Source organism: Ahaetulla prasina, chromosome 1 (assembly GCF_028640845.1).
Source record: "Ahaetulla prasina isolate Xishuangbanna chromosome 1, ASM2864084v1, whole genome shotgun sequence".
Taxonomy (NCBI): domain Eukaryota; kingdom Metazoa; phylum Chordata; class Lepidosauria; order Squamata; family Colubridae; genus Ahaetulla; species Ahaetulla prasina.
In genome coordinates, this window is record NC_080539.1 from 107,308,732 (window position 1) to 107,332,645 (window position 23,914).

The following is a 23,914-nucleotide window of genomic DNA, read 5'->3' on the forward strand; positions in this document are numbered from 1 at the left end:
TTCGAGAAATGTAGATTTAGTTCTAGTGTTCCTTTGTTTTTTTTTTTAAAAATGAAATTGTTAACACCAAAGTTTCACACAACTGCATTACATACATTTAAATAGAACTTCAGATTTCCGAAGGACAAAACGGGTACAACAAAAATAGGAGATCTTGCACCTCAGGATATGAAGAAAATCCATGCTTTGGCCCTGATTGAACTGACTGCTCTTTTTGACATACTTGGAATTGAACTGAAGCCACAGAAGGCAGCAAAAAGTAAAGTGAAAGGTGAGTTTGTTGAATTTGGCTTTTGGTTGGTTGGTTGGTTTTGCAAAATGCACGTTTGGATACCTATTTGGGTATTTTAATTTGTAAACATTGTCAGTGGAGGGGAATAATGAGATACGGTTAGTTTGGATTCCATATACACTTAGAAATAAGAACAGAGTAGAAGGTCATTGTGCAATGGCAAATAATTTCCTCACTGCCAGGAAAGCAAAGCGAACTTGCCTAGTGAGTTGAGAGAGATCACTAGAGGTCCATTCAAGAGAGATATTGCCTCCCCATCCCACCTATGATATGGAAGGCTAAGGTGCTAGTTGGTGGAAAACCTTGGCTCAGATAAGCACATTTATATTCCTCTGATTTCCACTGCAGTGTTAAATATGCTTAAATGTACTTGACCATAGTTGGATCAGGCAGTAGGTAAGCTGCAGTATGAAACTGAAGCTGTGCATTAAAATAATAAAATATCCTCAAGATAGAGGAGATAATACTTTATATTTATTTTTGGCATAAGTTCATGTTTTCTCCCTGAAACCCATTTAGATGATCCCTCTGTAATTAATCTGTTCTGTAAGCTGGCTCTTTATGCTCTCTTTTACTTTCACATTTCCCCCAGCCCCCCATTTTTTAAATATTCATGCTTTCTTTAAACAGTTTCTAGTCTTCAGAAGCTTTGAAAGTTTCTCAGGAAGGACTTCTTGATTGCAGAGAGCAATCCCTTATGGCTGAGTTCATCAGGCAGGGATGAAATAACCATTTGAAAGGCTTAGCACTTGGAAGTTTTAGAATAAAAATTGCACTGATGACACAGAACAACTTAAATACCGGTACTGCATGAATGCATTCTGGCCTAGTCTCCTTTTGTTGGACCCATGCATGCTTCTAGATTGGTTATGGTTTTGCAGGAGTGGTACGTGTTTGTGTCCATGCGTTGGTGATTTAATCTGTCCTTCTGATGGAGTCTTGGAAGTACGCCTTCTGAGTTGTGGCACCTCTGAAAAGTCATCTCTGTATGTTATCTGTATCAGCAAGTGATCTACTAAATGACTACAACAACCTTTTCTTTTTCTGATTTAATGTACCAAGCTTCTGTTTATAATTTATATGCCATCCAAAGTCACTGTTGGGTGGTCTTATATTATACATTTTAAATTATAAACAATGAAACCCACTCAGCTACAGAACTTATAGCCTCATTGGGATATGCAGACTCATCACTATTAAAAGATAAAAAGGTAAAGGTTTTCCCTGCCCATTAGCTCTGAAAAGCTAAAGAATCAGTTCTCAACAAATGAACCAGCAAACATGTGGAAAATATCACCGGCCACAGCAAACCTCCTTCCCAGGCTGAAGGAAATCAACAACTGGCAGATGACCTGAACGTGTTTTACTGCAGGTTTGAAAGGAAACTACAGCCACCTATCTCCACAACCCCCATCTCAGACACACCAACAACAGCCAAACCTCCTACAACTGACCCCATCCCATTGGGTTCACAACCCCTAGTGATCAGAAAAGGAAGTGCAGGACCTATTTCACAGACAAAAGCTAGGAAAAGCTCCAGGCCCATACAAGATAACACCTTCTTGCTTAAAAGTCTGTGCTGACCAATTGGCCCCCATCTTCACCCATATCTTCAATAAATCACTAGAGATGTGCTATGTTCCTTCTTGCTTCAAATGCTCTACTATCATCCCAGTGTCGAAGAAGCCCACCATCAAGGAACTGAATGACTACAGACCAGTTGCTCTAATATCTGCAGTCATGAAAACTGCAGTCATGAAAACTTTGAAAGGCTAGTGCTGTCCCATTTGACAACCATCACGGATCCACCGTTAGACCCCTTGCAATTTGCATACCGAGCAAATAGATCAACAGATGAGGCTGTTAATATGACTCTGCACTACATCCTACAGTATCTTGAATCTCCAAAGACCTATGTAAGGGTCCTCTTTGTAGACTTTAGTTCAGCATTCAACACCATCATTCCAGGCACTCTTCTAACTAAGCTAAACCAGCTACAGGTACCTGAACAGACTTGTAAGTGGATCACAAGCTTCCTAACAAACAGGAAGCAGCAGGTGAAGCTAAGCAGAATCAGATCAGATACCTGTAGAATTAGCACAGCCCCCCCCCCAGTCTGTGTGCTCTCCCCACTTCTCTTCTCTCTGTATACCAATGACTGAATCTCTAACGATCCATCTGTTAAACTACTGAAGTTCGCAGATGACACAACAGTGATCGGTCTTATTCGAGACAATGATGAATCTGGATACAGATGGGAGGTTGAATGACAAGCCTCATGGTGTGACCGGAACAATCTGGAACTGAACACACTCAAAACTGTGGTAGACTTTAGGAGAAACCCTTCCATACTTCCATTTCTCACAATACTAGACAACACAGTATCAACAGTAGAAACCTTCAAATTTCTAGGTTCTACCATATCGCAGTATCTAAAATGGACAGCTAACATCAAAAACATCATCAAAAAAGGACAACAAAGAATGTTCTTTCTGCGCCAACTCAGAAAGCTCAAACTGCCCAAGGAGCTGCTGATCCAGTTCTACAGACAAATTATTGAGTTTGTTATCTGCACCTCTATAACTGTCTGGTTTGGTTCTGCAACCCAACAAGACAGACACAGACTTCAGAGGATAATTAGAACTGCAGAAAAAACAATTGCTACCAACCTGCCTTCCATTGAGGACCTGTATACTGCATGAGTCAAAAAAAGGGCTTTGAAAATATTTACAAATCCCTCACATCCTGGACACAAATTGTTTCAACTCCTACCCTCAAAACGAAGCTATAGAGCACTGCACACCAGAACAACTAGACACAAAAACAGTTTTTTCCCGAACACCTTCACTCTGCTAAACAAATAATTCCCTCAACACTGTCAAACTATTTACTAAATCTACACTACTATTAATCTTCTCATCGTTCCCCATCACCCATCTCCTTCCACTTATGACTGTAACTTTGTTGCTTGTATCCTTACGATTTGTACTGATATTGATTGTTTCCTGATTGCTTAATTGTAGCCTATAACTATCATTAAGTGTTGTATCATTAAATGTTAAATTTGTACCCTATGACTATCATTAAGTGTTGTAAGTGTTGTACCTTGATGAAGGTATATTTTCTTTTATGTACACTGAGAGCAATGCACCAAGACAAATTCCTTGTGTGTCCAATCACACTTGGCCAATAAAAAGTTCTGTTCTGTACTGTTCTATTCTATTCTATTCTATTCTATTCTATTCTATTCTATTCTATTCTATTCTATTCTATTCTATTGTGTATGATTCTAGGAGGCAGTACTTACCTCTGTTTCTTAGCCGAGGGAACCAGCATTGTCAGAAGACACTTCCATGGTCATGTGGCTAGCATGACTATATGCCAAGGCTGTTACTTTCTCACCAAAGTGGTAGCAATAGCAATAGCACTTAGACTTATATTCCATTTCACAGTGCTTCACAGTCTTCTCTAAGAGGTTTACAGAGTCAGCCTATTGCCCCCAACAATCTGGGTCCTCATTTTACTGACCTCTGAAGGATGGAAGGCTGAGTCAACCTTGAGCCAGGGAGACTCGCCACTACGGTAGCTATTTATCTACTCACATTTGCTTTTGAACGGCTAGGTTGGCAGGAGCTTGGGCAAGTAACGGGGAGTTCACCCCCGTCACACAGCACTTGTGTCTTGAACCTGGGCTATCAACTCTCCAGCTGACAACCTCGGCATCTTTAAATGCTGAGCCATCGTGCCTCCCTATTACAAGATACCAATCTATAAAAGAGGTTGTATGCATTTGGCTGCATGTATCTAGAAATGCTTACTCAATGTGGAAGTCATCATTTAAGTTCTCCAGAGTTAATTTCAATTTTCGGTATGTCAGGGATAAACGGCCGTGATAGCTCAGGCTGTTAGAAGCCTGTTATTAGAACACAGCAGCCTGCAATTACTGCAGGTTCAAGCCCGGCCCAAGGTTCAAGCCCGGCCCGAGGTTGACTCAGCCTTCCATCCTTTATAAGGTAGGTAAAATGAGGACCCAGATTGTTGGGGGGGGCAATAAGTTGACTTTGTAAATATTCAAATAGAATGAGACTATTGCCTTATACACTGTAAGCCGCCCTAAGTCTTCGGAGAAGGGCGGGATATAAATGTAAATAAATTTAAAAAAAACCGGATGGTTTGGATACCACAGTTCAGAATTTCAGAATTCAGGGCATAAGACTTCACTTTTCTTTTCTCTAATGGCCAACATACCTAAACTTTATGTGGTGACAAAGAGGGAGGGAATCCTATTTTACCAGTAACCTGAGGCTATAGGATTGCAGCTTGAAACAACTGTGAAATTAATTTAAAAGGGAAAATCAAAAGATAAAGCCTTTTGAAGGAGAGATTATATAACTCAAAGCAGTTTTTTTTCATAACTTCTGTAATGAGTTTCACTGTTTTCTAAATTTGCCTTCTTAGATTTTTCTTGGATTTTATATCTTTTATTTAGTCTCCTATGTTGATGTACACCTGCAGAGACGGGGATAAAAACAAACTTTATCCATGATCAGATCAACTTGATTCAGTCTGCCTGAATGAAATGTGTGTGTGTGTGTGTGTGTGTGTGTGTGTGTGTGTGTGTGTGTTGGTGTGTACACCTCTGTTCATGCACGCTTGTATGTGTGAATATTCTATCTCAGTTTGGATTTCAAGGCAGTGCTCAGTAATTTTTTAAATGCACTGTTTTGTTAAAAAGAAATACAAAATTAATTTTAGAATGACAGATTAAATAGATTAAAACCAGGAACATGTTTTTGTTAGCTGCCATGAATTGAAACATGCTACCAGTTAATCAAGTAGTTTCCTGTGCCAAAATATGCAGGAAGTATTCAGTAAAGATGCCAGGGTAGGAACTAAATTACTAAAAGCCACAGCTAGAGATATCTGACTTCTCTCTGTATGTGTGATTTTCACCCACCTGCAGAAAATAACTCTTGTAACACATTTTAGAATGTTTTTACAATATTTCACACTTGTTATAGTTATAGTGTATTTCATAATAAGTAAGTATAGGAATTTTTTGTTAATATGATCAGTGTTTAGCTTTGGAGATTTGTATTACTGATTTCTACCTAAGAAACTGTTTTTTGCTTATTCTGACCTACCCAAGGTTGGTAGATACATGAAAAAAATTCATTAAAATCAGCAGATGGACAGAATCGATATAATCCTTGTTAATAGTATCAATGATAATTCAATGTATATAAATAACTTCACATATTCTCATATCAATCTGCACAAAAAGCAATGTTGTTTATGTATTTCAGATAATAGGCCATGTCTAATTCTAATTAAGGATTTTTTTCCTCTTTCTTCTTAGCCTTTTGCCTGTGTTTATGTGTAAAGTATTTTTCCTGCATATTTTCAGAAAATCATTTTGTCTTCTCTTTAACTGCATGGTTAGGGGGCTTTATTCCTGAAAAATGATAATTTTGTAATGGGACTGTACTGAAAATACCTTTTCTGTCTGAACATGAAGATTAAAAGAAAATATTTTTTTAATAAATGCTTTCATATCACCATTTCATGATCCCCCCTCCCCCCCCTTTGTTACAGAATCTGGTCTTTTTGGTGTTCCACTCTTGGTTTTGCTAGAACATGATCAAAAGAGAATTCCAGGTATCCGGACACCACTTATCTTTCAAAAAGTGAGTAGGCTGACTGGTGTCCTTTCATTCTACTTCCTTGAGCTTTGGGATTGATTTCTAAAAGACTGTATATAATAGTGATTTAAAAAAAAAAGACTAATACTTTATTATCTAGCAAAATATTTTTTACCAAGTATGGCATCTTCCCTTTTTATTTTTTTGATGCCTTGATAAAATTCTTTCTGCTCTCTGTAGATCAGTGGGCAGGTTAAACAAGTTGTTCTTACCTTCTTTTCGCACAATCATCAATTAGTAATACAAATAACTGTGTCTTATCTGAGAATGATTTTCCCAGAACTTTGCAGAATAGACCAAGATCACATGCATATTGCTTAACCTTCGTAGCACAAAAGAGTGGTGTAAAGTGGGGGATTAAATAGCAAAAGGAAATTATGGGGAAAGGGACCTTTGCCTAACTTAGGCTACTGCATCAATTGTGGCCCTACTTGGGCCATTGTGTCCTGGTGATGATAACACAACTGTGTGATTAGATTACTGCAGTGTACTCTTATAGGACAATTGTTGGAAAAATTTCAGAAGTTGCAATTGGTCCAGAATGCAGCGATTAGATTGCTAAATCTCACCAACTTACCACTGCGGAGTTACACTGATTTTCATACCACTTGCCTGAACTACTTATTATCAATCAACTTCCAGGCCCAGTTCAAACTTGGCTGCTATTACAAAGCCATACATCATTTAGTACCAGGTTATATCATACACCGCCTTGTCTTAATTCTTTTGGGTATCTCAAGGGGCCCATTGACACTCCTATTTCCTTGGAATTATATGGCAAATTGGGATCTTCTATCTTGATCTTCATGTTTTGCCATATGCTTTCCCTGGAGGTGTGTATGGCAATAATACATTCCTCAAGGCAATGAAAACATTCCCGTTTCATCATGCATTTGGCAGAAGCTGATTGACTCTGCCAGGTATAAATGAAATAAAGAAGAACTTCGTAAACTGGCATCAGGTTAGATGCAATATCCCGAACTAATATAAGCTAGGCAACACTCTTGTGGTCTCTGTGTAAATATTTTATTTTTACATGATAACATCAACCCTGGGCTAATAGCTAAAGATAAAAATTCTGCGCTTGAGCCATCATTAGCAAGAAGCCTTATGGAGCAAACTTGTTGTGCACTTGGCTAAATGCATTTGATTGGGTAGATATGAACTGTAAATTCTCTTCTACATATAAAAGATTTTTCATTGATTAATATCTATGCAAACAGATCTCTCCTCCATCCCGATAAATTATTTTACCTGAGTCAGGAATGGGAAGGAGGCCAAAGCAGAAAGCAGGAGATGAATTTCAGAAATCAATAAATAAAGTCCATATTCCGTGATGTGAGGTGGGTGAGGTATTAGCTGTTCTCCGAATTGATTCTGGATAAACGTCACTTAATGCACACGTGTTACAATAATAGTTGTATCTTTTTAGCCTAAAGACATCCTGTGGTTGTGGTACTGCAAAAATATATATGCATGAAACAAGGGAGGCATATATACTGAAATTATGATAGTACCAATCTTTTTACTGTTTCATGATATGTCTGCTTTCTGTTTTTATGTTCAGCTCATTTCTCAGATAGAAGGGGGAAAGCTGGAAACAGAGGGATTGCTTCGAATACCAGGAGTTGCTGCTAGAGTAAAGGTAAAATGGCCCTTCAGCTTAGGAAAAATGGTGCTGTGTTCTCTACCAGTGTTTGGTTCTTTGTTTATATTTGATAATGTGTGCTCAGTAGCAAGCCTCAAACTCAGATGTTTGAATAAAATCATAACTTCTACCTATTCATTCTAAATGACAAAGCAGAAGTGGGTAGAAGCTATAGAGCAGATTGTCTGCTTGTCAACATTTAGTTTATGACTTTCATTTCATTCATTCATTCATTTCATTCATTTGATTTTTATACCGCCCTTCTCCCGAAGGACTCAGGGCGGTGTACAGGCAAATAAAAACAGACAAGACAATAATCTATAAAATGCAAAATTAAAAAACTTATTATAATTTGCCTAAAATTTTAAAATATATAGAAATTAAAACCCCGTTTAAAATTAATAATAAAACTATACAATCCATAAAATTTAAGCCAGCCCCGCGCGAATAAAAAGATGCGTCTTCAGTTCGCGGCGAAAGGTCCGAAGGTCAGGTATTTGGCGTAAACCCGGGGGAAGTTCGTTCCAGAGTGTGGGAGCCCCCACAGAGAAGGACCTTCCCCTGGGGGCCGCCAGCCGACATTGCTTGGCGGACGGCACCCTGAGAAGTCCCTCTCTGTGAGAGCGTACGGGTCGGTGGGAGGCATATGGTAACAGTAGGCGGTCCCATAAGTACCCAGGCCTTAAGCCATGGAGCGCTTTAAAGGTCATAACCAAAACCTTAAAGTGCACCCGAAAAGCGACAGGCAGCCAGTGCAGTCTGCGCAGGAGGGTTGTTACGTGGGAGGTACGAGATCCTCCCTCTATCACCCGCGCAGCTGCATTCTGGACTAGCTGAAGCCTTCGGGTGCACCTTAAGGGGAGCCCCATGTAGAGAGCATTACAATAATCCAAGCGAGAGGTAACGAGTGCATGAGTGACTGTGCACAAGGCATCTCGATCAAGGAAGGACTGACTTGTTCAAAACTATAGATTTAATATGCAAATCAAGACTATACACCCACATTCACACACACATGCACTCAAAAAACAACACACACACAGAGATATAAAATTACTTAATAGATGTTTCTGAATTAAATTAAGGAGCGGCGCTGAAAAAAATCAGTTCCGTGTCATTTTACTCAGACGTTGTCCTCTGTATGGTTGCTTTCTCCCTGGATACAGAAGGTTTTGCAGTTGTTTTATAGAACTGCTTTTCTAATAACTCATCATCCTCTGTCATATTTTGAAACCGATTTTATTCCTGGAGCTTTCAAACATTCATAAAATGTGAATTGTAAAGCAAAAACCGCAGATTGGACAAGTAGGTTATGCAATTTAGAAATACATGCACAATCTAAGGAGGTGAAATATGGATTCTTGTTGACCTGGCAAATGGCTGAACTGAAGCAAGTGCATTTTATGAAGTAGTTTGGGGGAGGATCAGCAAGTGGCTTTGAGACAACATATTAAAAAAGGAGATATCAGGCAGAAGTTGCTTCTCTTAGGCTACCCGAATTACATCCAAAATCCCTTGTAAAATATTGTCAGAGGAGGATTTGATCTGGGATAAAGAAGACAGATAATATAATTGAGGTACTAGTCTTCATAACATAGAAAGGTGTTTTATATCAAGTTGGAGAATTGTTCCATCTTTTCCCAATGGACTATCTGTTTTGATAGTTAGGGCTTCGGGCAGGCATCTGTGCAAATGCCCTACAGGATGGAAAGCTGCACATGTGGCCTTTGGACTAAGATCAAAAGCCTTCTGCAAGACAGCTGCTAAAAGATACAGCTGCTGCTTGGAGCAGAGTGTCACAAACGTAAAATGAGCTTGGGCTGAAAAAAGCGAATTGGATGTCTTAGAGAAGCAAAGAATGCTAGAAAAAAAAAAGAGGTAGGGACCAGCGGTATCTCCAAAGGGTGTCAAAATCTGTAATCAGGCACTTCAAAGCCTTGTGCCTCTTGTACGTGCAGCGGACTTTTGATACTGATGGTGTACCTACTATCCTGTAGATTCAAACTTCCCTTGTGTAGATGCTGTTTTTCTGCCCTCACCCATAACTTGCTTGCTGGGCAGCCTTCCAGAAGAGTCTATAACAATTCGCCATGGCCAACTCACCATGGCCAACTTGCCACGGCCAACTTGCCATGGGACAATTATCTGTGGGACAAGAGTTACACTAATATCAAAAAAATGGTGGAATAGAATCATTAAAGAAAGGATGCAAAAGGAGGGATTGAATGAAAGGTGAATGACAAAAATTAAAATATTTATTTATTTATTTCAAATAATGAAATTGAATTGTTAAATTATCCTGCGGCTAGTTATTCAGCGACAGGTTGGCCATGGAAAGTTGGCTGCAGTGAGTTGGCTATGGCAAGTTGTCCCATTCCTCTTCCAGAAGATAAGTCTAAGAGAATGTGGCCTGTTGTTCATGCCTGTGCTCGAGTAGCACCAAAATCCATCCACAGTCTTTTTAATTGTTTGAAATTTTAAGGAAGGAGTTAAAGGTATTTCCACATAATTGATTTTAAATTCTAAAACATTGCATATGTGTGTTTTGTTGTTGTTAATTAAAAGAATTTTTTCACAACCTCTTTCTCTTATGGACACTCTTACTGTGAAGAAGACCACACACATGAACTATGGTTAAAATGAAAATTCAGTCCTTTGGTGTATATGGCATTGCACACACAAAAAGCACAAAATACATATTTCTAGGGCAGTGTTTGAAAAATCCTGGGAAATATAGCTGTAACTCTGATGCATGAGAAGGGGGAAAAGTGACACAGTTTGCGCTACTTTTTTCATGCAGGTTGTAAACTACAATATTTTTAAATTTGAAATGCTACCCTCACCACCTGTGTTTTTTTCTCCTATGTCACTTAGATCCTTTGCCAAGAGCTAGAATCAAAGTTTTACGAAGGGACTTTCAATTGGGATAGTGTCAAGCAACATGATGCAGCCAGCCTTCTAAAATTTTTCATCCGAGAATTGCCACAACCCTTGTTTACTGTAGAGTATCTTAAGGCTTTCCAGGATGTGCAGAGTAAGTAGGTTTTTTGTTGTTGGTTTTTTTTTTGGTTTACTGTTGGGAGATTACTCAGAGTCACATGTCAAACATACAAGATAAACACGGCTCAGATCAGCCTATGAGATGCATAGATTAGACAACTACTGAAACTACTGTGTACACTTAATCTTTATTGACATACAGGTCTCAGATTTCTAGTTTCTAAATGTCCACTGAAGGAACAGGCTTCAAAGCCAGCAGAATTATGTAGTAAGAGATTTCTGATTATTTGTTCCTTTTCCTCCAAAAGCCCCATACCACATCCCAAATTTCCCCCAGGTCTGCAGAGCAGATTATCAGGCAAAGTTGGGGGCTTCCAGAAGGAGGGATCATTATAAATTATCTTTCTCCACATTCTACTAAAAGGAGCCTCTGCTGGATTAGGGAGTGTCCTTCAATCAAAACATATTAACTGTCCCATGAAATAGCAGCAAAACAAAACAAAAACTCCTTACATGTGGAAACAGATGCGCAGACTTACCTCTATTCATTAATACGCCTTACTGGTTAGTATAGAGGAGTTATTATTTTCAGAATAGTCAGAGGCATTTGCAAAGTGTCTTATACTTAATTGCAATACAAAATGTGCTACATTGTAAAGTCTAGGACCAGGCTTGGAAACAATACAGAGCTACAGATCCCAGCACCTCTTACCAAAATGTATGTTGGCTGAGGCTGCTGAGGGTTGTTGCAGTTATCAGTAGCTAGGGAGTCCTAAGATTTCCTTACGCTTCCTGTAGAAGGCCATTTAGGTTCCTTTCGAAAATGCTATCATGTTATCATTCTTTTAAGAAAAAGTTAAGGTCGGGCTCTTTTCACCTCTTCTCTTGGCTGCACGTACCCTTGTCAATTGCTGAGCCTCGTTCACAGTCCACAACCAATGTGATACAATTTTCCAGATACTTCAATTAACTCACTAGCATGGGGAATCTGCTTGCGTTTTTCTCTCCCTCTGGAGAAAGAGGTTCAGAGTAAGCTGGAATCCACATTCCAATGAATTCATCTTGTATGTGTGGGTATTTTTTCCTCATTGGAGAGAATTCTGCCTCTCCTTCCATTTAGTGATTTCCTCAGCCTAATTAGGGACAAAGCCATTCAGTGCAGTTTTGGATAAATGGTATTCTCATACTGTTTATTGCCATGCAACTCTCTTGGGGCTTTGTGGGATAACACACTTCATAATGTTTGCAAGAATGCCATTTACAAAGTTTATCTGGCACTATGACAAACAGAAGGATTTTAGGCTTCCAAGTGTATTAATACTTTTATTCATTCTTTGCAACCATCTCTATACAAACAATTAGACAAATGCACACAAATTAATATGGATATATACATGGAATGTGTTGGTTGGGAAAAACAGAACTGTGGAATTTTTAGTGCTCTTTGAACTTGATTATTGGCTTGCAGACGTTTCATTACCTGACCAGGTAACATCTTCACTGCTAGAAGGGAGTTTGGTCTATGTTGATAAGCAGTAACTTGCCAAGGTTGGTGGGACTGATGTTTTCTCCTTGGTTCCTTGAATAGATTATTGTTTATTGCTTGATGGTTCAGTGTTTAATCCATGCATATCTGGATGTTGATTGCTGGAGAAATGTTCTGGTGTTTTTGTTTTCTTCTTAGCTCTTTTATTGTCTCTTTTTAATGCTGTGTAAATATTGTTTGTTTCTATGTGTCTGTTGATGGCTGATTTGCCTGAATGCCAAGCTTCTAGGCATTTCCTAGCATTTTTGGATTTAGCTTAGTCTAAGATGCTACTGTTTAGTCTGTCATGTTGTAAAATTAAGGACTTTTCATTGTGTCTTCTGATTACTACTTAGTGTTCTTGTATACGCTCAGCTAGTCTTTCTACCTACAAAGTGGTTGTTACAGTCCTTACGTTGTATGTTGTAGAATGAAGATGATGCCTGTTTTTAATTTTTGGGACTACTCTGTCTTTTGGTTTACTTAAGATGTTTTGAAGAACTTTAGTTAGTTCTGCTACACTGAGGCTGTATAGTTGTAATTGTTGGTTATTTCTTGGATTTTTTTATGTATGGTAGTGTTAAGCCCTTTTTCATGAAGTTGCATGAGTATCCATTTTGTTGGAAGATGTTGTATAGATGGTCTGTTTCAAGGGGGTTCTACTTACCCCGGTGCACAACGGAAGTGCACGTGCTTGCGCTTCTGTGCATGCGCAACTCGTCAATTATGTTGTCGGGGCAGGTGGGCGGAGCCTCCTGCTTTTCCTACCGGTTCTATAGAACTGGACAGAAGCAGGAGCAACTCACCACTGGTGTGTTTCCTTTTTCTAGTTACTTCATTTTCATGTCTTTGCTCATCTAAATAATATTCTTACTCAGTTTCACTCTTGGGAGTTTGGGTTGTTACATCGAGGATCACACAGTTCAATCCTGAGCTACATACTGTATATTGTCTTCTAATAAAAACATATTTCCTTTTTTCTTGTTTTTTGAGAACAAAAGTTAATTATTATTCACAGAAGACTGGAAGCTCTAGAGACAGCATAGTGTTGGCTAGTTTGAAAGAAGATGCTGATTGGCTGAGGTTCTCTGCTCTCAGCAGTTGGCTAGCTCAGAGTAAAACGAGATTTGCTAAAGATGCTTTCTTCAAATTCCAGATCCACAAAATTATATACAATACCTAATTGCTGAATCGGTTTGAAATCTATACTTTGTGGAAAAATCATGGGTTATTTTGATAGTATGTTGAGAATGATTAGCAAATGAGGAAGCAGTGGTGTGGCAGATCTTTTTATTTCTAGAGTTACATGTTAGTTTCAGCTATAGATTCTATCTTTTTATTGCCTTATCAGCATTTGTTATATAAGCTCCTCCAGTGAATTAAAAGGAGCCACTGAGTAATTAGTATTAAGACATAGTTATTTGTTTACATTCACCTAAAAGATTTGCACCATTTTGTCAGACTTAGAATATATATACCTGTACTGTGGAAAAGGGCAAAGAGTAAGAACGGTTTAAGGTTGATTTATATCTGACTGTTTGCATGACTAGTTTTCAGAATTTTGTGGTTATCCTCATTGTTTGCATATGTAGATATTTTCTGTAATTGGCAAGGGCATTTACTGTGTGTATTTCACACAGGCATTTTCCAAATTTGCTTAATTTCTGTCCTGAAAGCTACCTTAAGTTATACAGTACATAAAAAATCTTAAGCAAAATATATGTGGGGAAAATTTTAAGCATCCTGAACATTGCTGATAATAACATTGCTTTTGGCTCCTACTGATAGTTTTAGCAATCGCACAGAGTTTGGTATTCCTGGATCAGCATCACAATTTATTTGGTAATAATTTGCACAGGAAAGACCACTGTATTTCACTGAGTATCATAATCTCCCTCCAATTCATATGCATAAATGGTAGGTACATCTGGGAAGTTGTTCTCTTTTATCACATATTTTTATATTAGGAAGCATTGCCCCATGAAACAAAATAGCTAAAAGAGGCTGCCATTATTTGAGACCTAATAAATAGCTTGGTAGCTGAGTCATGAAAAACATGAATCTGGAGCTTTTGTTAACCCATTGTCATAATTTGAATCTTTCACAGCATTTCAGTGAGGTTTATTATGTAATTTCATGTCCAGTAATGTCATTGAGGAAAATGCAAAATCATTCCAAAATTGATATACTTGCACATTTCCTTGGCAGAGCTTCCAACCAAGAAACATCAGCTGCAAGCACTGAATCTTTTGGTTCTTCTTCTTCCAGAGGGAAACAGAGATACACTCAAGGTTAGGCACTTGATCTTATTTTTAAGTATCAGGATTAGTAATTGATAATTCCAGAATAAAAGTTTGCTTGTTAAATTAAAAACAATCACATGTTCTGATCAGTCAGGTCTGCTGCAGGTTGCTCAGTTGGGATCAAAATGATTTTGGAGACATAATAAAATTAAGATGTTCAGTTTGGAATATGGAGGTTCAGTGAACAAAAAAGAAAGTAACCTGATATCTTTTGCCTACACAAGAAAGAATCAGAAAGGACACGATAGAACCAATTATCTTAAAAGATGGTGATTTTTTTTCTTTCCATTCTCTTGTATAAGAGGATAGATAACCACATCTTAAAAGGATAGTTTCAGTATGTATTTCCTGCATTGAGTTGTGGGATGTGGTGGGGGAAGTTATATTAAAATGGCCTTGCATTCTAGTTGCCATTGTTATTTTTTCTTGTGTAATTCACCCAAGGGCTTCTCGAGGGCAACATAATAATTGGCAAGCACATAGGCGTTGCAAGACCAACATAAATAAAAATTGGACAATCTGATAGTGTGACAATTGCTGTGATTGGTTAACCCGTATATTCTCTAGAATAAAAGCTACTTTAGTCCCTCTTTTTGCCATATTACTAAAATAGTTAAACACTTGACTTTGATGTTGGGCATCACATAGTTGCATCACCAAAGAAATGCACATAAAGCGCTCGATAGATGCAGTTAGCCATCTTTTTTAAATAGGCTGGTTGAATGCAAAGATTGCTCATACAGCTATTTTTGAAATGGTGCTCTTGTTTTCAGGTGCTGCTTGAATTTCTTCAAAGAGTGATCGATCATCGAGATAAAAACAAGATGAACCTAAAGAATGTTGCCATGGTTATGGCTCCAAACCTCTTCATGTTTCATGGTTTGGGTGCCAAGCCCACAGAACAAAGCGAGTTTGTTATGGCGGCTGGGACAGCAAATGTCATGCGCTTTATGATTAAATACCAGAATCTTCTTTGGACTGTAAGTTTGCTTTTGTTAAAAAGTGAGTGTTACCATGAAAGAATCATCACCAGAGCTGTGGGTCGCAATTTTTCTGTCTTGGAGACAATGCAGTTTCTTTTAAAATGCTATAAATGCTGTATTAATTATATGTGAGTTTAAGGAAAACAATGCCTTTTTCTTTTATATAAAGATGAAATGACTATCCATCCAAATTTAGAAACAGGTTTGTTTTCTTCATGACCATATTAATCAACAATCCAGAAAATAATCCAGTTTTATTTAATCCAGTTAATGCAAAATCCATGTTCCCCTTGGAAACATTTACAAAATAATTTATTATGCATTTGAGTTCTTTAATTTGATTATTCATTCTTCACACAGTTCTTCCCATTTTGTCAACTGTTTTGTTTTTCACAAGGAACTGTAACCTTATTAAGCAGACTTAAGTATTTAGCATACTTTATACATGGTTCTTAATGAAAACAATAATTTTTCCCTTCTAGAAATATACTAATGTAAAGCTGTCTGAGAAAAGACAGTCAGGGTCTGAATCCTTTTGCTTATGAGATTTTTTTTTATTGAGTTTCATCATGATGGGCATAGTTGCAGTTCAGATTTAAATGTTTTTGGGAGTTGTGGAAAGGTCAGGTGCAATTGTTTGAAATACTGTGGCATCTGGAACTGAGGCTGTTGACTAGAGGAGTATGGTTTGCTACCCAAGGCAAACTCTTTGTACTTAAATATAGAATATATCCACTCCACTGAGTGTGTAGCAATTCGATATTAAACATAATTTTTGGATACATGAAAAGAGTAAGTAAAAAGGAATATTAGGACAGGGATGATAGGCACGCAGGTGCACTTGTACACGCCCCTTACAGACCTCTTAGGAATGGGGTGAGATCAACAGTAGACCGTTTAAGCTTAAAGTGTTGGGGGTTGGGGAAGAAACTACAGTCAGGTAGTGCATTCCCAGCACTGACCACTCTATTACTGAAGTCATATTTTCTGCAATCGAGTTTGGAGCGGTTTACTTTGTATCTATTATTTGCTCGTGTATTGTTGTGATTGAAGCTGAAGTAGTCATTGACAGGTAGGACATTGTCGTAGATAATTTTATGTACTATGTACTATGCTTCGGTCAGATTGAAGTCGGTGTAGTTCTAAGTTGTCTAAGCCCAAAATTTGGAGTCTGGTGGCAAAAGGTATTTTATTGAGAGCAGAGGAGTGGAGGACTCTTCTTGTGAAATATATCTGGACTTGCTTGATTGTATTTATGTCCAATATGCAGTGCAGGTTCCAGACAGATGAGCTGTATTCAAGAATTGGTCTAGCAAATGTTTTTTATGCTCTAGTTAGTAGTACAATATTACCAGAGAAGAAGCTACGCAAGATTAGGTTAACAACTCTTAATGCCTGTTATTGTTATTGCAATGGGCTCTGGTACTTAGATCTTTAGAAATGAGTACTCCAAGGTCTTTGACAGAGTGAGGGTCATCTATAAAGTCATGCCCATCTAATTTGTATTTTATGTTTTGATTTTTTTTGCCAGTGTGCAAGACAGAGCATTTGTTGGTTGAGATTTAAAGTTGCCACTTGTTAGACCAATCTGAAATAATATGTTTCATTTTAAAAAGGAAACTTCATTGGTACTGAACATAAATGCGTCTGCTGTTCATTTTTAGTTGTTTTATTATTGGAAAGCTTCCAACAGATGTTTACTAATGTCTTAAGGGAGCAATAGTAATGTTGCAATAAAACATGCTGTCTGTCTGCCTAGATTCCTACGTTTCTTGTGAACCAAGTAAGAAAGCAGAATGCTGAAAGTCAGAAAAAGGAACGAAAGGACAAAGCAATGAGAAAACTTCTGAAAAAAATGGCATATGACCGAGAAAAACATGAGAAGCAAGATAAAAGTAACAGCGATCAAAAGAGTGGCAATGATGTAAGCAAACAACTTGTAACAAAAACCCACAGTTCCTACTTAAGCTGTACTCACAGGGATTAGAGCCTCCAGAACAAAGAAAGTTGTATCTCTTTGGAATATCTCATGTATTTAAGTGTAGAAGTTGCTTGTAGTAAATTGTAGGATAATTGTCTAAAATTCTAGTTGCTCCTACTAGAAGTCTCTCAATCATACCTGTGCGCTTCCTTACATTTTTAGAGTTCAAATCGCCACCCTAATCTGAACAAAGAAGAGAAACTAATCCTTACATTTTGAGCAATTGCAGTACTATTTAGAAGTTTTGAAATTGGGGAATGTTGGTATAATCTGCTTGTAGCTGAAAAAAATTATACAGCTACCTGGGACACAAAAAGTCTTTTTATTTCTCAACCATGCTATTTGGGTTAAAGCTTAAACTATAGAATAGAATAAGAATAGAATAGAATAGAATAGAATAGAATAGAATAGAATAGAATAGAATAGAATAGAATAGAATTTTATTGGCCAAGTGTGATTGGACACACAAGGAATTTGTCTTGGTGCATATGCTCTCAGTGTACATAAAAGAAAAGATACGTTCATCAAGGTACAACATTTACAACACAATTTAGAAATAAAGAAACAATTAGAGAGCATTTCACCGAGGCAGGCTTCGTCGGCGCCATCTTAGGTAAAGGGTTATTAGTACAGTCCCAAAATAAAACAGTATTAAATACTTAAAATATAGTCACTGCAAACATATTGTATGTTCTAAGCAAACTTTAACTTTCTTTAGCTGCCTGGTATCCTTTAAAAATCAAAACTGTTGCTAGAATATATAATTTTTGTTGTTTGTCACCTGGATAACTTTAGATAATGATATCTATTAAAATATCAGCATACTATTAATATTATGCATAACAGAAAACAAGGCAAATATTTGCTTATTATTTTTCTGAATGTAGATTTTCTTTAAATTATTTCACATTTTCTAACTGAATATTTATAATCTTAGTGGATTGGAGCCATCTTGTGGATACGTTTAGAATTGCGTGGGCCTGAAATTTTTTTTTGTTCCCCCCCCCCCTCTATTGAAAACAAATTAGTGTTTCTTGCCACATTCATAGTGATGGAAATAGTCGTTTTTGGTTCTGTGGCCTGAGAGCAGGAGTAGATATCTGATAGCCCCACTTACATAGCTCTTTTATGGCCCCCAGCAGTGGTCTTCAATTATTATGAAAAGTTTACTTAATTGTTTCAAAAATTCTCCCAATTTAAGAGAAAATCGAGCAGAAATCCCAACTCTCCAAATCTGCATGTTCTGGTCCTACCCCCTTTGCATCATCTCTCCTTTGTTCATCTCTTGCCTTCCTAAAACATATTAGGCAGGGGTCTTAGCAACCTGAAGTTGGCCCATCCAGGTAAGAGAAAGACATTGGGTTATAATGTAAATTTGCATGTTTCTATGTTGTTCGAAACTTATGATTCTGTTACTGTATTCCTTACTCTTAATGCAAAGACAATTTGAAATTCCATGTGTGGTCATCTATTTTGACTTCTGTCCTCTGCTATTTTGTAACAACATTTCTGTTTTCCTATACAGGTAGTTCTCAAGTTACAACCATTCATTCAGTGACTGTTCAACGTTATGGCAGTACTGAATAAATGGAACTTATACCCAGTTTCCAAAGTTACGACAGCTGCAGTGCCTCTGTGGTTCTGTGATCGAAATTTTGGCACTTGGCAACCTGTCTGCACTTACAACCTTGGGAACACTTCAATGCCCCACTACCTGCCTATCTCCCCCCCTCCCATTTCTGTCCTTTTGGCCACCTCAAGCCCTGTGTTATGGCCAGCCACCAAAGCCCCATTCACCCCGTTACCCTGTGCTCTGCAGGCCCTGCTGCACCTAGCTGCCCTTTGCCTTATTTCTTCTGATGCCAGTGAGGAACGCCTGGCTTGGCCCTATGGAAGGGAGTTGCTGGGGCTGTGCCAGGCCTTTTCTCCAAGGCCGCTCGTGCCACCTCCAAACAGAAGAGAAACAGGACCAGGCCTGGCACACCTCAGCTGTGGGGAAAAGATGGCTACGTTGACCTGGGGTCAGCAGTGCCGGTAGGATGACAGGGCAAGCAAGTGCAGGGTGGCAAGGGCTGGCTGGGTGTCAGAGTGAGCTGAGTGTAGGGCAGAAGACCCAGCAGGGCAGGCAGGGGCAGCAGAGTGCAATATGACCAAAGGGCAGAGATGGGGAGAGATAGGCAGGTGGGGCAGCTGTGAAGTGTGAGCAGTCCCTTATCTTACAAAGGGTGGGGCTGGGAGGGAATGATTTGGATTGGGATGGGTCCTCGCCTAACAACCTGTGGGATTCAATTAATGACAGCAGCGGGGACTGCTGGGATTGCTGTTGCCTAGCATCAGCAATCACATTGTGCTTTATAACTAATCCCTTAGCAGAATTTCCGAGTAGGACAAACCAGTCCCAATTACTGTTGAAACTCAAAGACTACCTATATCTTTAAACCACTAAAATACCTAGATAATACCTCCTCCAATGCTTGCTTTTCACATTCTGGCCACGTGGAACCAGGATGAAAGTAGTGTGCGATCCTTTAGAGTTATGCCCTAGATCTTCATTTGAATAAAATGCTGTATGACACAGTGGGTTTCTTTTATACTTGATGGTAAGATAATCTCTTTCTGAATATGAAATTTGAAATCACACACACTGTTTCATATTTTGGAATTATTATACTCTATCAGAAGGGAAAATGGCATTTGGTTGGAAAATTAAAACTTGATCCACAACTGGTTTTTAAGAGTGTAAGATTCTAAAATGAAGGGTCCTACCCCCCCCTCCCCTGCCTTCATTACAGAAAAGGATCTGAGTCATATATAAATATGTTAGCTCAAATGCAGGCTCTTAATATGTAGCTTCTAAATTGATGGTCAAAAATCCATCATCCTATTTGTGAACAAGTATATTCCATTGAAAGAGAATTTTTAAAATTGTTTGAATTTCGGTAAATTGCACTGGAGGTTAGGAAATAAGATAGCTTCTGCTTTACACAGGACAAAATGCCAGATTTGAGCATTCAGTCTGCACAGATTTGGAAAAAACCTTCTCAAAGCCAGCTGCAAGGTGCTATGTTCCAATTTCGTTATTGCTTTGCAGGCCGATATTCCAGAGGGAGTAATACGGGTTCAAGCACCTCATCTTTCCAAAGTTTCCATGGCAATTCAGCTGACAGGAGAGCTAAAAGCTGGCGATATCGTTGCCAGGTTCCTCAGCCAGAAAAGGTACAAGCCTGTCTGCCTTTCTCTCTCTGTCTACTAAGCCCGCCATTTTATGAAATGTTAATTCTGAATTCTACCACAGCAGGTGTAATGAATTTTTTCCAGAGGATCAATGGTTGACCTTGCAGGTAGGGGAAAAAATCAATAAAAAGGAACGTTTTTATTTAAACAACAGCCATATTGTCAGTAAGGGGGCTGTTGGCACTGCCTGTGGAAGGAATCATCAAGGTATCCATTGGGTTTAGAAAATTTAGAATTACGCCGCCTTCGACATGACCTGAGTTTAACTCATAGAATCATCTATTACAATGTCCTTCCTGTCAAAGACTACTTCAGCTTCAATTGCAACAATACACGAGCACACAATAGATTTAAGCTTAATGTTAACCGCTCCAATCTTGATTGCAGAAAATACGACTTCAGTAACAGAGTTGTTAATACTTAGAATACACTACCTGACTCTGTGGTCTCTTCCCAAAATCCCAAAAGCTTCAACCAAAAACTATCTACCATTGACCTCACCCCATTCCTAAGGGGCGTGCATAAGAGCACAAATGTGCCTACCATTCCTGTCCTATTGTTTTCCTTCATTATATCCAATTAATATAGTTATTACATACTTATGCTCATAAATATGTTTATATATTGTATAATTATTTCATGCTTATGCTTATATATACTGTGTGACAAAAATAAATAAATGAAATAAAATAAATAAATCTATGTTTAAAATGTTACCTAGCTGAAGAACTGCACCAATGTTGCTGAGGTATTTCTTCTACATAGCATTAATGAAAAGAGAATGCTGAAATAGAAAGGAGATTTTTCCCCTTAAGAATAATTGTGCCAATGTAAAACAGACTTTGGATCAATTTTCACTTGTGATGAGTTCATGCAGGCACTTGTATCCAGATATTACACTGTAGAAGGAGGAGATTTTCCTCCTTGCCCTGATTACACTCGCACTTTTAAAGGGGACTGTGGAATCCCCAATAACGCTCTTGTTTTTCTCCTGGAGAATATGATAAGGACATTGGTTCCCTCTTCTTTACATCCAGTGGGATCTTTTGATCTATGCTCCTTATTTTATGGAAGACTTACTTCATCAGAGGGTGTCAGGTTGCTCTCGTGAATATACAGTATTCATTTCTAGTGTCTCTTAGATCTTTAAACTGATGCATAGCCTGAAATATTACAAGATTCCCAAGAGTATAATAGTTTGCTTTCCAAGATTTAAATATGCAAATATGGTTTTGTAAAATGGAAGTGGGTGACCTCCTTCATTTCTGAAACGAGGCAGCTAAGCTAGCTTTAGCATAGAATCTGGCATGCGTCTATAGATACTCCTGATCTATAGGTAGTTCTCGCTTAATTATCACAACGGGGACTGGCAACTCTATGGCTAAGTGACATGGTCATTAAGCGAGGCATCATATGCCTACGACAGACATATAACCTCACGTCGGCCTTGGTCATTAAGTGAACCCCCTGGGGTCTTTAAGTGAGACATATGACTGCGACGTGCAGTTTTATTGCTGCCATTTCTATTGAGTCTGCTTGTTGGAAATTGGCTTATACATATGCAAATGGAAATCCCCATGACAGTTGTAGACACCCATGGACTGCGAATCACGTGACTGCAGGGACCCTTCACGTAACTTCAAAGGTCATTAAACAAGGCAGTCATTAAGTGAGATCTACCTGACTTGGAAGTATATAAGATGTTCTGCCCATTGAATTTCTAAAAACAATTTCAGAACATGTACTATAATGCTGGAAGTATGTAAAAAAACAAAAAACAACCCATGAATACAAATTAATTGGATTTGTGTTAAATAAAGATATCCAGTCAAAAGGTGGCAATAAAATTTCCTGGGTATTTTTTTTTTTTTAAAGGGCAGAATGATTACTTCTTTGTGAATGTATAGATTTTTTTTTCCAGCTGATTTTCCTCTCTTGTAATTCAAGGTTGCAAACAGCTTCTTTTCCCATAATCATTCAAGTGTGATATGTTATTGCAGTAAGTTAACAGATGGTAAAAAATAATTTTAGTGCACTTGCAAACTCTGAGCCAGCAGGCCATTTTCTGGTGCACGCTAGTAGCTTTCAGTCAGAAGTTATTCGGGATAATGGCTGATCATTTTCTTAATTTTTATTTTGCCAGTGGAGCTGTACAAGGTTTGAAGAAAGAAGAGCTGTTTTTACATGAAGTTGGAGGAAACATTGGTAAGGCTGTTAACTCTGCTTAGTTATGACGGTCAAAACAGCTGGTTTATTTTTCTTTATCAGATGATTTAGAATCGTTGAGACAAAAGTGACACCTTGCTCTGTGCAAGAATTCAAAATAAAGCATTCCTGATATGCTGCTATCTCACTTCTACTTCAATATATTTGGGGAAGAGGCATCCATTCTTGTACTGGGCAATTGGTTTCACTAAGAAATTGTTTTTACTGTTCGGATCCCCTCACCTAATATTCAGGAAATTATGTGCTTTCCTGTCAACTCTCCATGGAAATTAAACCTATCAGGAACCATGCTAAAATCTTTTTCTTGATGGACACCTAAACACTTAAATAATAGTACAGGTAGTCCTCGACTTATGATCACAACCAAGCCCAACATTTCTGTTGCTGAGTGAAACATTTGTAAAGTGAGTTTTGCCCCGTTTTACAACCTTTATTGCTACAGTTGTTAAGTGAATCGCTGCAGTTGGAACATGGTTATTAAGTGAATCTGGCTTTCCAATTGACTTCACTTGTCAGAAGGTCACAACAGCTGATCATCTGACCTCGGGACACTGCAACCGTCATAAATTTGAGTCAGTTGCCAAGTGGCTGACTTTTGATCATGTGACCCTGAAGATGCTGCAAAGGTCTTAAGTGTGAAAAATGGTCATAAGTCACATTTTTAGTGCTGTTGTAACTTCAGATGGTCACTAAACAAATGGTTGTAAGTCGAGAACTACCTGTATATGATCACACAACTTGATTCTTGCCCATGATAATAGCCGATTCCAGGGAGTGGAAACTACAACAAGCTGACAAACCAAGTGCTGATTTTGTGTATCTGTAAGGACCTATCCCCAGCAAGGACCCTGTATGAACATTGCACTGTGTAAAAAAATAACTTTTGTTGAATTTTATTTTCAGTTACTGTATTATTCAGCAGGGAAGAAATGTTTATAGATTAGAATCTGCTTCCATGAGCAAATAGTTTTAGCTCAGGGACAATGGGGTAAACAGGGACCATTATGCATAGCTACCATC

At 38.3% G+C, this 23,914-nt stretch overlaps 1 protein-coding gene across 2 annotated transcripts in view; it reads left to right on the forward strand.

Annotated features, from left to right (window-relative positions):
• Positions 1-23,914, forward strand: part of ARHGAP18 (Rho GTPase activating protein 18) — a 66,829-nt gene that overhangs the window by 39,714 nt on the left and 3,201 nt on the right. For both annotated transcript variants that reach the window (XM_058171990.1, XM_058171980.1), the window contains exons 6-14: positions 106-271; positions 5,888-5,979; positions 7,562-7,639; positions 10,517-10,676; positions 14,376-14,458; positions 15,244-15,450; positions 17,213-17,377; positions 20,526-20,650; positions 22,812-22,873. In XM_058171990.1, the coding sequence (XP_058027973.1) occupies positions 106-271; positions 5,888-5,979; positions 7,562-7,639; positions 10,517-10,676; positions 14,376-14,458; positions 15,244-15,450; positions 17,213-17,377; positions 20,526-20,650; positions 22,812-22,873 (1,138 nt within the window). The remainder of the gene's footprint in view (positions 1-105; positions 272-5,887; positions 5,980-7,561; positions 7,640-10,516; positions 10,677-14,375; positions 14,459-15,243; positions 15,451-17,212; positions 17,378-20,525; positions 20,651-22,811; positions 22,874-23,914) is intronic.